Source organism: Notamacropus eugenii, chromosome 4, assembly GCF_028372415.1.
Source record: "Notamacropus eugenii isolate mMacEug1 chromosome 4, mMacEug1.pri_v2, whole genome shotgun sequence".
In the NCBI taxonomy this organism is placed as follows: Eukaryota; Metazoa; Chordata; class Mammalia; order Diprotodontia; family Macropodidae; genus Notamacropus; species Notamacropus eugenii.
The window spans coordinates 238,293,173-238,308,699 of record NC_092875.1 but is presented as its reverse complement, the minus strand read 5'-3'; the positions used below and the strand labels follow the sequence as shown (position 1 = coordinate 238,308,699).

General features: G+C 38.2%; 1 protein-coding gene across 18 annotated transcripts in view; it reads right to left on the bottom strand.

The window, feature by feature from the left end:
* EPB41L3 (erythrocyte membrane protein band 4.1 like 3) overlaps window positions 1-15,527 on the bottom strand; it is a 357,632-nt gene that overhangs the window by 242,417 nt on the left and 99,688 nt on the right. For 6 of the 18 annotated variants that reach the window (XM_072604276.1, XM_072604277.1, XM_072604279.1 and 3 more), the window contains exon 1: window positions 9,170-9,275. The exons of 1 other annotated variant lie outside the window; for it this stretch is intronic. In XM_072604276.1, coding sequence (XP_072460377.1) covers window positions 9,170-9,197 — 28 coding nt within the window. In that variant the 5' untranslated portion in view covers window positions 9,198-9,275. Of the gene's footprint in view, window positions 1-9,169; window positions 9,277-15,527 lie in introns of those variants that run through there. 11 more of the 18 variants (XM_072604282.1, XM_072604285.1, XM_072604286.1 and 8 more) reach the window with 3 other exon arrangements.

Below are 15,527 nucleotides of genomic sequence, written 5' to 3'. Positions count from 1 at the left end.
TATATTCATTAACAAATTACGATAAGCAACTTGCCCTAAATCATACAACACACAAATGAGAAGCAAAGGTCGGATAACAGGTGTCTAATTTCTCAATACGCTACTCAGTTAATGAATTAAAAACCACTCCTCCCAAATTAAAGTTAATGAATTTGGAATTACAAAATTTTTCTTCCTGATTTGGGGATTGAAGACTGGTTGTTTTTTTTGTTGTTGTTATTGTTGTTCTCATCAGATAAATACAGAATCTCAAGAACTAGAAGGAATTTCAAAGGTCAACTGCTTCAACATGCATAGGAATCTCTTTCAAAAATGAGTTTTTAGGTCACATCTGACTGGCCCAGTCAGTGACTAAAAACTCACTATCTGAAAAAGCAATCCATTCTGCTTGTAAACATCCCAGATTAATTGGAAATGTTTCCTCATATCAAGCTTTAATCTGTGTCCTTGCAATTTCTAGCCATTGTTGCTATTTCTTCCCTTTTGGGCCAAGCAAAACACGTCTACATATTGGTCAGTTAATGCAGCTCATTATTATATTGGGTTTCTTTTTTCTATACCATCTAACATTGACTCATTTTGCACTTTCATGCATCTAAACCCATCAGGTCTCTTACATACGTATTACTGTCTAATCATGTCTCCTATTTTAAACTCCTGAGCCAAAATAGGACTTGACGCACATCTCTTTTCAATCTCACCAATCACTTCATTTTTGGTTTTGTGTATGCACCACCTATTTGCATTATACATAATGGGCACTTAAGTGATGTTTTGCTAAATTGAAAAATTGAATTGGATCTGATCCATTCTTGATTCTAGCTAGTCAAAACCTTTATGGGAATCTGATTCTGTCATCCAACACACGAAGTCATTTTCCAAGCTACATAACATCCACAAATTAAAGCATTTGTTAAAGTCATTGATAAAAATATTGAATAGAAAAGACCTAAGAACAGATAGGGCATTTTATTAGACAACAATTCAGGTTGACATCAAACCGTTAATCACATCTTTCCATCCAGTCATTCAACTACCTGCAAATCCACCAAACTATACTGTTATCTAGGCCCTAAGAATGACACTCCATTCTTAGTCCAATTCAGACATGCTACTGTATATTTACAGTATTCCTTTTATCTAAATTAGTGTAGAAACCTTGTTAAAAAAGGAAATGAGACTAATTTGGCAAGACTGGCTCCAAATCTAGAAATAGCTATCAATCTGTCAATCTTTTCCAGGTCTTAGCTGGAAAAAGTTTCTCATACTCTTAACGATCAATGCTTTCCTTTCTAAGAGCTAATAAACAATTTCTTTAATATTTGAGTTGAAAGAGGCCTTGGAAATCTATCTCAAGCCCCTGTTTTTAACAGATGAAGAAGCTGAAGACCAGAAAGTTTAAATGACCACCTGCCCTTGGTCACATAGTTAGTGACAAAGACAAAACTATGATCCAGGTTTCTTAAATCTCAATTCAATTAACATGTTAGTAATGTAACCATCCTTTAGAGTGCAACATTCACACTATGTGAGAATGTTTAGAGTACAAATTAGACAGTAAATAAAGTACACAATTCAAAAATCAATTTTATTCACATCTAGCTGTTCAGTACCAACTTATTTCACCTTCAGTCTATTCTCTTACCTACTTGAAGGGAGGAAAAATCCTATTTGACTTAGATTTGGGTATAACCCAAAGACTGGGTTGAAAATATTTTCTTTTTACGAGCCTAACATTGTGCTGTTACTGGATAATCCTGTTCTTAGGACCCCACAACAGGGACTTCCTAAATTATCTTCCGACTTTAGTCCCCAGCCATAGGAGGACATTCTGAGAGCCTTCTTGATTAATTTCTTTAACTTCCATGCAATTCTTTTTCTTCTCCATCCTACCTCCCCCACATATCCCTTCTAGTTATTTGACAGAAGTGACATTTCCTGCCCTGAAGTCATTTCTCTGTACCCAAGATCATAGGATTTTGACTTGAAAAGGACCATAGAGTCGTCTTCTCTAACCCCCCCCTCCCATTTTACAGATGAAGAAACTAAGACCCATAGAGGTTAAAGATCACACAAACAGCCAATGGAGTAGTTTGGATATTAGTCTTCCTGTGTTTCCTATGTCCAACACTTAACTACTGGCTCTTTAAAATTTCCATTGTCAGGAGTGATATTGGGGAAAATCACTTTCTCTGAATTTCAATTTCCTCATTTTCTAAATGAGAACATCAAACCAGATGATCTGCCAAATAAATGTGAAGTGTGCCATTCTATGACAAATCTATTAACGACACAATAGCTGGCTGCAAGTGCTTGAAGACTTTCCTTCAAATGAAAGAAGGCTCAGGTGTGCAGGGCTTAGACCTGGGAGAGGAGGGGCAGAACTAGGAACAAATAGGAGGAGTTACAGAGATGAAAATATAGACTTCAAGTCAAGAAAAAACTTCCTAACACTTAAGATATTCCAAAAATAGACTTGGCTGCTTCAATCAGAGGCCAAATGATCACTTCTTGGATAAATTTATAGATGGGAACTAATGTCAAATCAGATATTCCACATGCATCTCAAACTCAAGAGTCCAAAACATCCTTCTCCTCCCAATCCTCCCTTCTTCCCAACTTTCCTATTTCTTCTGAAGGCACTGCTATCCTCCTAGTCACCTGGGTTCACAACATTTCTTTGACTGCTCACTATCACTGACCACATATAGTCAATTTGTTGGCAAATTTTGTTGTCCTTACCTTCACAATGTTTCATGTTATACACTTGTTCTACACTTATCTCATTATACACTAGTTCAATTATTCACTGGACTATAGCAATAGTCTTCTAATAGGTCTTCTTGTCTCTAGTTTCCCCCGCCTTTTCCATTCATCTTTCACATAGCTCCCAAAGTGATTTTTCCTAGGACTGAAAGGGTCAAACTATGCTCAACAAACCACAGTGACTCCCTATTACCTCTAAGATAGCAAATTGTTTGGCATTTCAAGCTCTTAACAATCTGCCTTCTTTCTCCTACCTATCAAGTTTTACCACATTGTACGCTCCCCTTCATACACTCTACAGTTCAGTGATATCAGCATAATTGCTGCCCCCTGCACACTATACTCATCTCCTCTCTCTGTACCTTTTTGGTCCCAATCCTAGAATTTTCTCCTATGTTACCTCTATCACTTCTTTCAAGTCTCAGCTCAGAGTCTACCTGTCCTCTTCAGACATGAGACCTTTTACCTCTTAAGCTTTCATGCCTTCTACTCTGTAAGCATCTTTTATACATACCTATTAATTTACATGTTGTCTCCCGCAGTCAGTATACAGGCTCCTTGAAAGCAAAGACTGTTTTTATGTCCCTACTTTTCTTTTGTATCACTAATGTTTAGCAGTGTCTGGCATAACGTAAGCATTTAATAAATGTTTGTTGATTGGTTGAAGTTTAAGACTACCTAGATGGTCTCTTAAGGCAAGGGTTATTATTAGTCTCTTTGTATGACAGAACTTCTAAGCATTGTGGTAAAGCCTACAAAATCCTCCGAATTATGTTTTTGAATATGTAAGATAAAATACATAGGATTATATAGGAAACCAATTATATTAAAATACAGATATAAAAAAAATTTTTTTTTTATTTCACAGACTTGGCCCCCAGGTTAAAACACCTATCAAAGGTCTCTTTCAGTTCTGAGATTCTGTGAACTACAGTGCCCAGAGGTAACTGATATTGGGCGGGGGGAGGGAGGGTATCATTCCAAAATACACATCATCAGGTAGGGAACCATTATCACAACAAGACCTCTACCCAAGACCTCCTCCCACCCTTTACCATTGCAATGATCCCTATTTTGGGAGGATTAATAATTAATTAAGAATTAATAATTTAATCCTGTGAGCATGGGTCCTGGTCATCTAACAAAGTAGTCTTTCACCACGCCCAATGGCAGACAGGTAGAATCTTTGCTGTGACCATCTCCTATCCAACTGAGAGAGCACTCCCTTTAAAAAGGAAACAATTCCCCTATCCACAGCTGCTCCTTACTGGCTGCTCTTCCAGTTTTGTTGGCCTTCTCCCTCTCTAGTCCATCTATCTATCTCCTTGTCTCTCCACTTTTCTACAGAATTCTCCTCTTCCTTGCCCCCATTTTTATTTCACAAGGCCTCTCCTTTTCAAATGCTTCCTTCTCCACTGCTCTAAATACATATATAGGTAGATAGACAGATAGACAGACAGACAGACAGACAGATAGCCAGATAGATAGATAGATAGATAAATACCAGTGATATCTACAGGAAAAGGGATTTCAATTTGGGAAACTTCTATACAGTAACCCTCTCCATAAATGCAGGTCCACGACTTTTCTGAAACCTATAGTCTTAGATTTGCATGGAAGATAAACACCTTGCCAATGACTACATGACAAGTCCTACGTATCCAAAGCAGGATTTCAACCCAAGTTTTTCTGACACCAATTTGGCCACTCTCACTAAACCAACCTAAAACCTTGATAAAGAGACTTCCATTTTACTTCATTTTTTTTTTTTTTTGGTAAAAGCATTACTAACAGTGAGAGAAAAGTCAGTTCAAAAAAAGCCACAAGTGCACAGAAACTAAAAGTTTCCAATATACTAAATTCCAGAAATATGAAAGGAAAAGACATTTCCAGATTTCCTACAACAGAGAACTATTTCCTCTAGTGAGATGCCTGCTATTATCACAGTGCTGATTTTTTTTCTGCTTTTTTTTCCACTTTCCTGTTATATCATCATATCATTTATCCCTTTCTTCTGGGATCTCCCTCTATCCTGATGCCCACTGTAACACCAATTAGGGCTATGAAGAGAAGGATTCTCTCACTGAAGCAATTCTTTTTTTCCCCTGACACCTGCACTGTTCCCTTCTCCCATATGGCAGAACCTTCAGGACTTGCCTAATTTGCAGCTGAGAATACAAGTAGCTAGGTCATTACAAAGAGTATTAGGCCATTAAAACAAAACAAAAAGGCAGCATAGATGAGTTCAGTAATAAATTTTCAAATGAAACATGAGTAAAAATAAACGAACCTTTTTAAACATTCTCTTTGTGGAAAAGTGCATTTATAAGAAGCCTCAATTTTAATCAGTTTAACAAGTGCGTATCTAATATGGGCTTCTGTCTATGTTAGGCACCAGTGCCTTGCCCTCATGAAGCTCATAATTTATCTGGAGGGGAGAAAGAAGGAGGAGGAAGCATATTCAAAGCCATTTGGCTTACTTCCTTTGTTTTTAAATTTAACACTGATCTTTTCCCCCTTAAGTGAAGCCCATAAGAGCCCATGTATCAAACTGCCAGCATTCTAGAAATTAAGTTGTCAGCTTTTTCTCTAGACTATGACTACAAAAGAATTACAGGGTTAGAGCTAATGAAACCTTACACTTGAGCACTGTGCAATTTCCCAAATCATTCTAACATCTAAAAATGTACCAAAGAAAATCCAACCAACAGATTTGCAATTTTCTCTATTTAATTTCAATTTCTCTCTCTCGTTAGATTTTCCTGTTTACTTTTGCTTTTGAAGTCTGGGTCCAGGTGCAGTTGTACAACTATATACATATGTGTGTGTTATTGTATGCACATATTTGAACAACATGTAATACACACGCATATATACATAATATCATCATATACATATATGTATATGCCAATATGCATCTCTCATACAAGGTCACCCTGGCTAAGAGGAATCGAATCTTAAACACATTTTTATAATTTGCAGATATTTCCATAATTACATAATGATGTGCATAATTATACCAACTTAAAAAATATTTTAAAGGAGAAGTTTGAATTAATCAATCTTCTAACTTCTTGTTCATAGAAATGATGATGAAAAATGTCAGTTCAATGTAGGTAACCCACAATAATAATTCCTGCATTAAAATTCTAAGCTAAAAATACTTAAGCTCTAAAGTAACTGATAAATATAACAAAATACAACTAGAAATCAATTTCCTACAGAGGGAACAAAAACATTCAATCTTACTTTGAGGAATCCCTAAGTTTTTTCCCTTGTCAACTGAAGTTACCTAACTTTAATAAAAGAAGAAAATAAAACTCTAACCACTGTAAGAAGGCCATTCCCTGTTCAAAAAGATTATTTGTTGTGTGACTCAACACATCTTCTAAATCAAGAACTTTTAATAAAAATATTAATTCCATTGCACTTGAAGAAAATAGGAAATGTGTTTGATCACCTTATCAAATGGAAAAATCTGATACATTATGCCTATTGTTCACTTGTTTTCTCCCCATATTTTAGAATAATGATTCCCACCACCCCATAAAATCCCTTTCTATTTTATCTGTGAAACACACCCTCACATGCAGGTTTTAATTTATTTCTACCTTTCAATTCTTTGAAAAATACCTTATGGTGCAGTTCAACTTGAAGTAAGGACAGTCTCATTCATTTAGCAGACAAAGTTGAATCCACCAAGATGGTTCAGACAGTCTGGTTTTCCCTGCCCCACCCTTGTTTCCTTTGAGCCATAGTGATGTCACAACACAGGGCAGTGCAATGACTTCACTGCTACAGTTCTCCTGGCTTCTGAGCACACAATTCTTTGCAGCCAAGGCAAATCAAATAAAGCAAAGGAAAGCTGTACTCCTCTCAGAGGAACATCTAACACATTTCTAACAGATTAGTGGCTAGTATTTAAAAGAAACATATGTAACAATTGCACCACTAAGAACCTCTCTACATGAAGTGAGGCTAAAGATGAATGTTTCAGGGTTTTGAAGACTAAGTCTATATTCTATATTATATAACAGTCAAAGCTAGAGATTGAAGTGTTGAGTGACAGAGATAAAATGATCAGGGCAGACTACATACACAAGCAATCTGGTTTTTTTTTTTTCATGATGTCAGCTTCTCACAGAAAATACACTTGCATTTACTCGTCTGGTCACTTACAGAGTTTTCTTTTTACCATGAGGAACGTGATTACTGATATGCAAATTTTAATTCTTTTTTTGAAACTTTAACTCAAAAGGGTCTAAGAAAAATACCTTGTGCAGCAAATGCCCTCCGTAGTCTATCATGTGGTAAATATATAAGATGATGAGGAAAGGCCACAAAGTTTCATTCAAACCTTGAAAGACTCTTCCAGTACATGAATCTATCTCTCTATGCAGAGATTTCTCTGGCACATGGTTTTATAAGTAAACTTGATCAAATGTATTTTTAAAAGTATCTATCCACTACATCATCTAACATCCAGGGTCTAATATTTCAACACTTGAATAATCCTTATATGGTTAAAATTCCATGTATCATACAATAATAAAAACAAGAACTACTTTCAAATTAATCACTTATAAGAGAAAAACCCCTCACTAAGAAAATCATTATATAAAATATTTTGTCTTGACCTAAAACAACCCAGTCCTTTTTGCTAAAAGGGATTATAATTTGAAGTTGGCACTTTTTGCTTGGTCCTAGTGAGAAATAATGCATAAAATAGCAGTTTAAATTTTATGAAATGTTTTGTATGAAGCTCAGGATTAATGTTTATGCAGCAACATGACTATCCACATTTTACTTTCCATAGCCTGGTTTTTTTAATAGCATGCAAAAAAAGTGACCATGGACACAATTTAGAATTTAATTTCCAGAACTGTCCTGAAATTAAGATATTTTTGCTCTTTAGACAATTAAGCTTAAGGAGATTAACATAGTTTTGTCACTATCTCAAAATGCAACACCAAAAGTTTTAAAATTCAAGAAAAGCCCATTTCAAATCCAAAAGTTTATTACACTTTTGTTCGACCAAAAAAGCTATTTTAGAGTTTAAGGTTTAGTTAAAACTATGACTAGAATATAATGAGATGGCAAAAGCAATATGCGCGCATTATCCATACATCCAGTGCATGTCATTTTGTTTCCATAACACTTTTAAATCAATATTAAGTTCTCAAGGGGTATTTTTCATCATGTGACATCAAGATACTGTAACTAAGGAAGTAGTTTCTGTAACTAAGTATAACTTCAGCACACCTGGCTGTCTCAAACAAAGTGTAAAAACTGTTCTGAAAAGACAGGTAACACCTCTTGCAAAGGCAATTCAACAAGACCAAAGGTAAGCAGAAAAAATTCCGAATAGAAAATAATGAAAGCTGTGGATTAACAGGGCTAAGATTGCCCCCACAGTATTTCTACCCTGGACCCCAGTCTGATTAATGCCATCTGTTTTCCCTTTATCATCTCGTTGTGTCAGTAAAGAAGCTTGTCCCAACTTAACTCCAGGCATCAGCTGAGTAAAACCTTAGGAAACCTTTGATTTGAAAATGCCAGAAGCAAAAGAAATAGAGCTGCCACTGCAGAGGACCAGTTACAATTTACTGTGTAACCACACCCACCGCATTGCAGAAGCCGTGGACTTGGTGGGGAGGTTGCGAGTGGAGAAGGGTGCAAGAGATGTGGGTGGGGGCTATCAGAAGGGAAATCCAGGCCAGCAAAGAAACTACTTAGTTCACTAGAAAACATTCCCCTCTCCAGCTTCCCAGAAATGGCTATGAACGAACGCAAAGTAAGATGGGCAGCGAGCTTCCCCCAACCCCCACTCGAACCCCACAGCACTGCCTCCTTTGCAGCTTGCCAAGCCTGAATGCAGATAGCAGCCCAGCAGTCAGGTAAGCAATGCAGCATACAGACACCCCCACTCAGATGCTCAAGGGTGCAACTCCCTGCTCCTATCAAGTTAAATTGGGGGCAGTGAGGACAGGAGAAGTCAGGAGTGGAAGGGAGGAGTAACTAAAAGGGGCAGGGGTTTACCCAGGTGTCCAAGGCAAGAGCAATATCCATTTAGACACTCGCTCCTCCTCTTCCCCCCACCCCCTCTCCGCCGGGAATGCAGCATTTGCTGTTAGTCTCAGGGAATCATGCCCTAGTTAAAAGGAAGCAGGGAAGTTACATAAAAGCCAGGAGATTGTGCTTGGGAGGGAGGGGTGGGATGCTTTGTGCTCTACATACCTTATCCTGACCTCAAATCCAAACAAACCCCCTTGGTGTCCCCTCTGAGCAGCCTACACTGGGCGCGTCTCTGGTGCCGCGTTAGCGGGGGCAAAGGCGCAGCGAGCAGAACACGCAAGCAGAGATTCCCCCACCCCCAACCCCTCCCTCCTCTCGCCTGACAAACCGCTGCAAGGAAGCGGGGCATCTGGCATGGAGGCCCCCAGGAGAGCTGCAGAGGCAGCTGCGCCGCATCGCTGTCCTTCCTCTATGCGGGCCAAGGGCTGGTCTAAGAGGAAGGGCCGGCGTGTAGGAGGGGACAGAGGAAACCCCGTCTCGTACTGGCAGGATTCCCCCTCCCCAGCTCGTCCCCCAATCCCTAATCTCCACCCACCACCAAGTGTTAACTTTAAAAATGGCGCCTCAAAACAGGAATTTAAAAAATAATAACAGTAATTCAAATAAAGAAATGGAAAAGAAGACTGCATTTTAAAAATTCCCTCTCTCATTTAGGGCCTCCAAGGAAACCGAAGCCGGCGGCCAGCTATCCTACTCAACCGGGCTCCCTCCCCCCACACCTCCAAGCCATCGCTGCAAAAGCAGAACCAAAGCGAGGAATGTACCTTGGCCAACCGACTCAAGAACAGCCAGCAGCTGCCGACGCCAGAGGAGAAATGAGCGTCTGGGGCCCGGGAGGCTTCCTGGGAATCAGAGCGGGACGTACAGTGGCGACGGTGGCGGTGGTAGCAGCGGTAGCAGCAGCAGCAGCAGCAGCAGCAGCCCCAGCCACGCGTCAGCCGCCCCGCGCTGCCCAGCTCAGCTCCGGACTAACCTCGGACACATTTCTAACAAATCAGGAAGGTCCCCCCTCCCTCTACGAAGCACCGCAAGGAGAGAAAAGTTACCTTTCGGATCAATAATGTGTCCGGGACTTGCCAGGGTTTAGGGCAAGCGGTTTGTCACTTTCCTCTCCTTTCGGTCAGTTTCAGCTGCCAGACTGGACAGTCCCGAGTGTAATGTGGAATCAGCAAAGAGAGGAGGATGGGTTTTCTTGCCCTAGGTCCCCTCCCCTCCCTGTCCGCCCCCTCCTTTAGCTCAAGATGCAGAAGCACCCGGGTACACGCACTGAGATGTCTCACTGAAAACCGACGTCGATCGCGATCCACCCTCCTCGAAGTGGAGGAGTGGTTAAGCCTACAGTACTTTAGAGGAGTTACAGTGTAACAGTTTTCTCCACCCTAGGAGGCTATTTGAAGATAACACCCCCTAAGAACCTCTGCAACGACTATAATTTTGATTTCTGCTTTAATTATTTGCTTTGCAAAAAAAACAGACTCTGCGTTTAACTTGGAATGAGCTGGAGTATCGTCTGTAGGAGACTGGGGAGAAGTGGTTTGCTTTAATATTCAAATATAAGAAAATTCAAATAACCTTAGCAGTAGAGAAGGACGTTGCTGTTCTTTGGAACCCAATCCCCATATTAAAAGTGTCTTCTTGATTCCCATTTCCTTTCGAAACACTAAAACCTGATGAAGTTTTCTGCTCCAGTGACCAGGTTTTGAATTCTGATTCTAAGGGAGAGGAAAGAATTTGTTTGGCTCAGTAGAGCCAAGCTTTTCCATCTGTCAACTACCAAACATTTACTGAGCACCTACTGCTCTAATAAACTATGAGGTGTTTCTGGAAGGCACAGAGTATAAGAAAGTATAGTCCTTGACATCGAGGTTAACGTACAGTTGGGCAGATAAGACAGCTTATGAAACCAAACATACATAATACCAACAGAGACAACTTCCTTTTGTAGCCATGGGCAAGTCACAACCTCTCAGTCACTCCTGGCACTTTTCTAAGTCTGTAAATTATAGGTAAGTTTTCCATCTGCATCTGTGGAGAATGTCTGGAATTTCCCATATCTGCCCTGGACCCTAAAAATATTCTTAACCTCACATGGTTTTTGTAAAATTCAAGAACTTTGTGAAGCATTTTGCAAAACTTTAAAACTATTTATTAAGTACAAAGAATAAATACTATATCGAAAGGAGGGAAAGATTGGCCAGGGACATACAGGGAAGCTTGTTTCATAAAGGAGGTAGGCCCTAAAGGAAGGAGGAAAGCGTGAGGCATTCTAGATAGACATGAATAAAAGTGCACGTAAGGAAATGTCCAAGGCATGAGAATTATGAGGTCAGACAGGCTGGAGGATGAAGAAGGTTGATGGGAAAAGTAGTGAGATAAGCAACTGAAAAGGTAAATGGGAGTCAAATTATGGCAAGTCCTAAATGCCAGAGTAAGAAGTGTAGATTTTCTATGGCACGCAAAAGGAAGTCATTGAAGGGATATGAATAGGGGAGACTGTAACCAAAACAGTATTTCTATAACATTCATTTTGTGGGAGTTAGGTAAGATAAATTGATGTAAGGAAACAGATAGGAGAATGTTGAAATACTGTGGTTTTAATTTAAAAAGGTAAAATAGTAGCTCTGGGCATGAAGAAGAAAGAGAGAGATGGAGATATGGATGTATTGTGGTTTGGGTGATGCCAAGACAATCGAGAAAAAAAATCATAAAATCTTAGAAATCTAGATACACTAATAGAATTTTAGAGATAGAATATGTTTGTAAATCATCCACGGGTAAGGGGGAAAGTCAGCATCTGTTTTTTCATAGTTAAGTCTGCTGACTGCTTTCATCGAAAGAATTTGAACTGGATTTTTTTTTTTAGTGTTCTGCATATTGAGAGTGGAGGGAGAGAAACTCAGCGCAAGATTTAGAATATTGGTTCTCATTGCTAGCTCCACCTATTGGATAGAATGCTGGACTTGGAGCTTGGAAGTCCTGAGTTCAAATGCTGCTCAGATATTTTTTAGCCTTTACTAGACTTACAAGTCACCTAATCTCTCTTTGTTTCAATTTCTTCATCTGTAAAATAGAAATAATAATAGTGCCTACCTCCCAGGTCTGTTATTGAATATAATGAGATAAAATTTGTAAAGTGCTGTGCCAACTTAAAAGTGTTATATAATGCTGATCTTATTACCATAATGTACTTATATACCACTTTCTTGCAAAGGCATTTTTTAAAATGAGGGACAAAGTCAACCACCCCTCCCTTTATCATTCATTTCTACCATACGGGAGGGAGGCAAATTCAGACCAATTAATTTGTTTACTCATTTACAGCTCTGAAGAAATATTTTGTGACAAAAGATAATGGTAAGTAACTGCTTTAAATAGAGCTTGAGAAACCTTTCTGGATTTCCTTCTCTTATTATCTAGAATGACCATTATCCAGATACCAGTATGGTGGTGAAGAATCCAGAATAAGTGAATTTCTTTTCCATTTTTTAAAGACAGAACACTTGCCTTTTAAGAAGTGGACTTGAACAAATTGCATTGTTTACAGTAAACACTAACTTGGCATTACTATTCTAGACAGACAGATGGCTTCACATTTTCATTCATTTCTTTGCCATATTTATGCCAGTTTTTTATTCCAAACAAACTGTTCTTCCCATGACTCATGTATCTTGGCCTTAGTGAATATCATGTCAACTAGTTATGGAGCATATTCAATGACTACTATCTGAATTACTGGATTGCTGAAAAGAAAGCCAAAGTACTAGGCATTAAAATATATCCAAATAATTGCCCGAATATTCTAGAAAACTCAAAATAATCACAAGGAAATATTGAGTTGATATATATTGCTTCATTATTACATAGGAAAGGATAGCAGCTACCATTTTACAAAGTGCTTCACAATTTACAAAACACTTCTATATAATAAGTCACCACTTATATATCATTTTACATATTTTATCTCAGATTCTCACAACAACATTGTGAGACAGCTGCTATTATTAGCCCCATTTTACAGATGAGAAAATTGAGACTCAAATAAGGAGCAGCTAGGTGTTTCACTGGATGAAACTGTTGCCCTGGAATCAGAAAAACCCAAGTTCAAATCCTGATTCAGACATTTACAAGCTGTGTAACCCTAAGCAAGTCACCTAGCCCCTGTTTGCCTCAGTTTCTTTTGATGTAAAATGGGGATAATAGCAACTACCTCCCAAGATTGCTAGTGAGGATCAGATAAGATACTATTCCTGCTTGCCACAGTGTCTGGCATAAGAACTTTATAAATGTTAACGATGATATTAGTGATGATAATAGTGGTGGTGGTGGTCAAGGGAATGATGATATTTAGATTTGCTGGTCCTAATATAGCTAGTAAGTGTTTGAAGCAGTATTTGAACTTGTCTTCCTGACTCCAAATCTTGTGCTACCTAACCACTCTATACATTGTATGTGTATGTTTAATGTTTGATCCCCACAATAGCCCTAGGAGATAGCTCAAGTATTATTAGAAGAAGAAATGTCTTATAGTCAATAGATACTAAATTTGGAATCAGAAAGCCTTGAAACCTACTTCTGACCCTTACTGGGTCTATGACTTTGGGAATTCACATCCTATTTCTAAACTTCAGTTTCCACAAATGTAAAAAATGAAGATAATAACTGTAGTTAGCCCCCACCTCCCAGGGTGGTTGTGAGAATCAACGTATGTGAAGTACTTTGTAAAACTGAAGGAAGGGACCAAATGTCAGTCATCATCACTATCCCCATTCTACACATTTTGAAACTGAAACTCAGAGAAGTTAACTCAAGGTCAGCCTACTCAAAAGTGACAGAGCAGAATTTTAAACCAAGTTTTTTTCTGTTCCTAAATTTAGTTTTTGTTACTCTACCATCCCTTGGCATTGGTTCTAAGGCATTGCTTCTTTAATTTAATGGTTGAATTAAATTGCTTACCATGGGATTATGTAAAGAAATTTAAAAGTCAGGAAACAACTTATGATCAATATTGTCTTGATTGGTTTAAAATAAACTTCTGTTTTTCTGTGATACCCTAGAAACAGAACTTGACAATTAAATATACCAATAAAGCTAATCACTTCTCATCTACTCCCATAGTAAAGAGCTTTTTTAATGACAATTAAGAGAAAATTAGCAAAAAGGTAAAAATAAAAGAATAGGACACAATATAATTGAAATTAAGACTTCTTACTAAGAAGCCTGACCCTAAACTTTCCCTTCATAAACAATTCAATAAAATGAAAAAGAGGACTGAGAATTATAGAAACTCTATGCATTACCCTGGAAGAGAATGGTGCTAGGGAAACTTCTGTGTGGAGTAATTTGTTTGTAATATATTTATTTACATATGGATATGTGTACATAGTCACACACACATATGTGAGTACACACACACATAATATATATGGCACAAAGAATAGAGGGCCAGGCCTACAGTCAGGGACATCTGAATTCAAATCTATTCGCCAACACTTACAAGCCGTGTGACCCTAGGCAAGTCATTTCAACCTGTAGATGAGCTGAGGAAGGAAATGGTAAACTACTCCACTATCTTTGCCAAGAAAACCTCAACTTGGATCATGAAGAGTAGGTAACAACTGAACAACAAAAATATGTATAACATATCGGCAGCTTGGTGGCCCAGTGCATGAAATATTAGACTTCTAGTCAGAAAGACCTAAGTTCAAATCCTGCTTCAAACACTTACTAGCTAGGTGACCCAGAGCAAGTAATTTAAAATCTTTTTGCCTCAGTTTCCTCATTTGTAAAATAGGGATTATAATGGAACTTAACCTCCCAGGATTGTTATGATGCAAAATGTTTTCTATACCTTAAAGCACGTATACATACACACACATATGCAATAAGGTCTGGAATTATTCTTTTATTTATATAGAGAATTCTGGAGATATTATTTCATTCATTTAGAGAATTTTGAGGTGAGGCACTCCCACTTCCAGTGCAAGTTGGCACCTTCTCAGTAACTTAATAATTTTAGAGAGCTTCCTGGAGCACTGAGAAGTTAAATGACGTGTCCAGAGTCATATGGCCAGAATCTTAGATGGGATTTGAATGCAAGTCTAAACAGCTTCAAAGTTGGCTCTCTAGTCACCATGCCAAGTTTCTACTAAATGTATGTATTGTTCACATGTAATGTATGATATACATATGTTTATGCTTATACATATTATATACTTATATCTATATACACATGTATATATATGTATATATATATATTTATACACACACACATGCTTATATATACATCACACAGAAATACTTTAAAAATTGAGTGTCTCTGTACCTAAGGAGCAGGCATTTGATTTTCCTTTGCTGTTCCCTCCTGTCTCTTTCATTGTCTCCATCTAACCCATAAGTCCTTTTGCAGTCTAAGTAGTGTGCCTTGGTACAGCTTTCATCACTTTGCTTTGGCTGGCTCATGGAGTAAGAAGAAGACAGGCCCATAGAGTTCACCCACAGAGTTTTCTCACTCTATAGAACAAGGGTTCTCAACCTTTTATGTATCATGGACCCCTTTGTCAGTCTGGTGACAACTCTGGGCTTCTTCTAAGAATAAGGTTTTCAAATAATTGAAAGAAATGCTCAATTTTAGTTAGAAGTTAATGAAAATAAAGATGTAATTTTTCTCATTCCACATTTGCAGACCC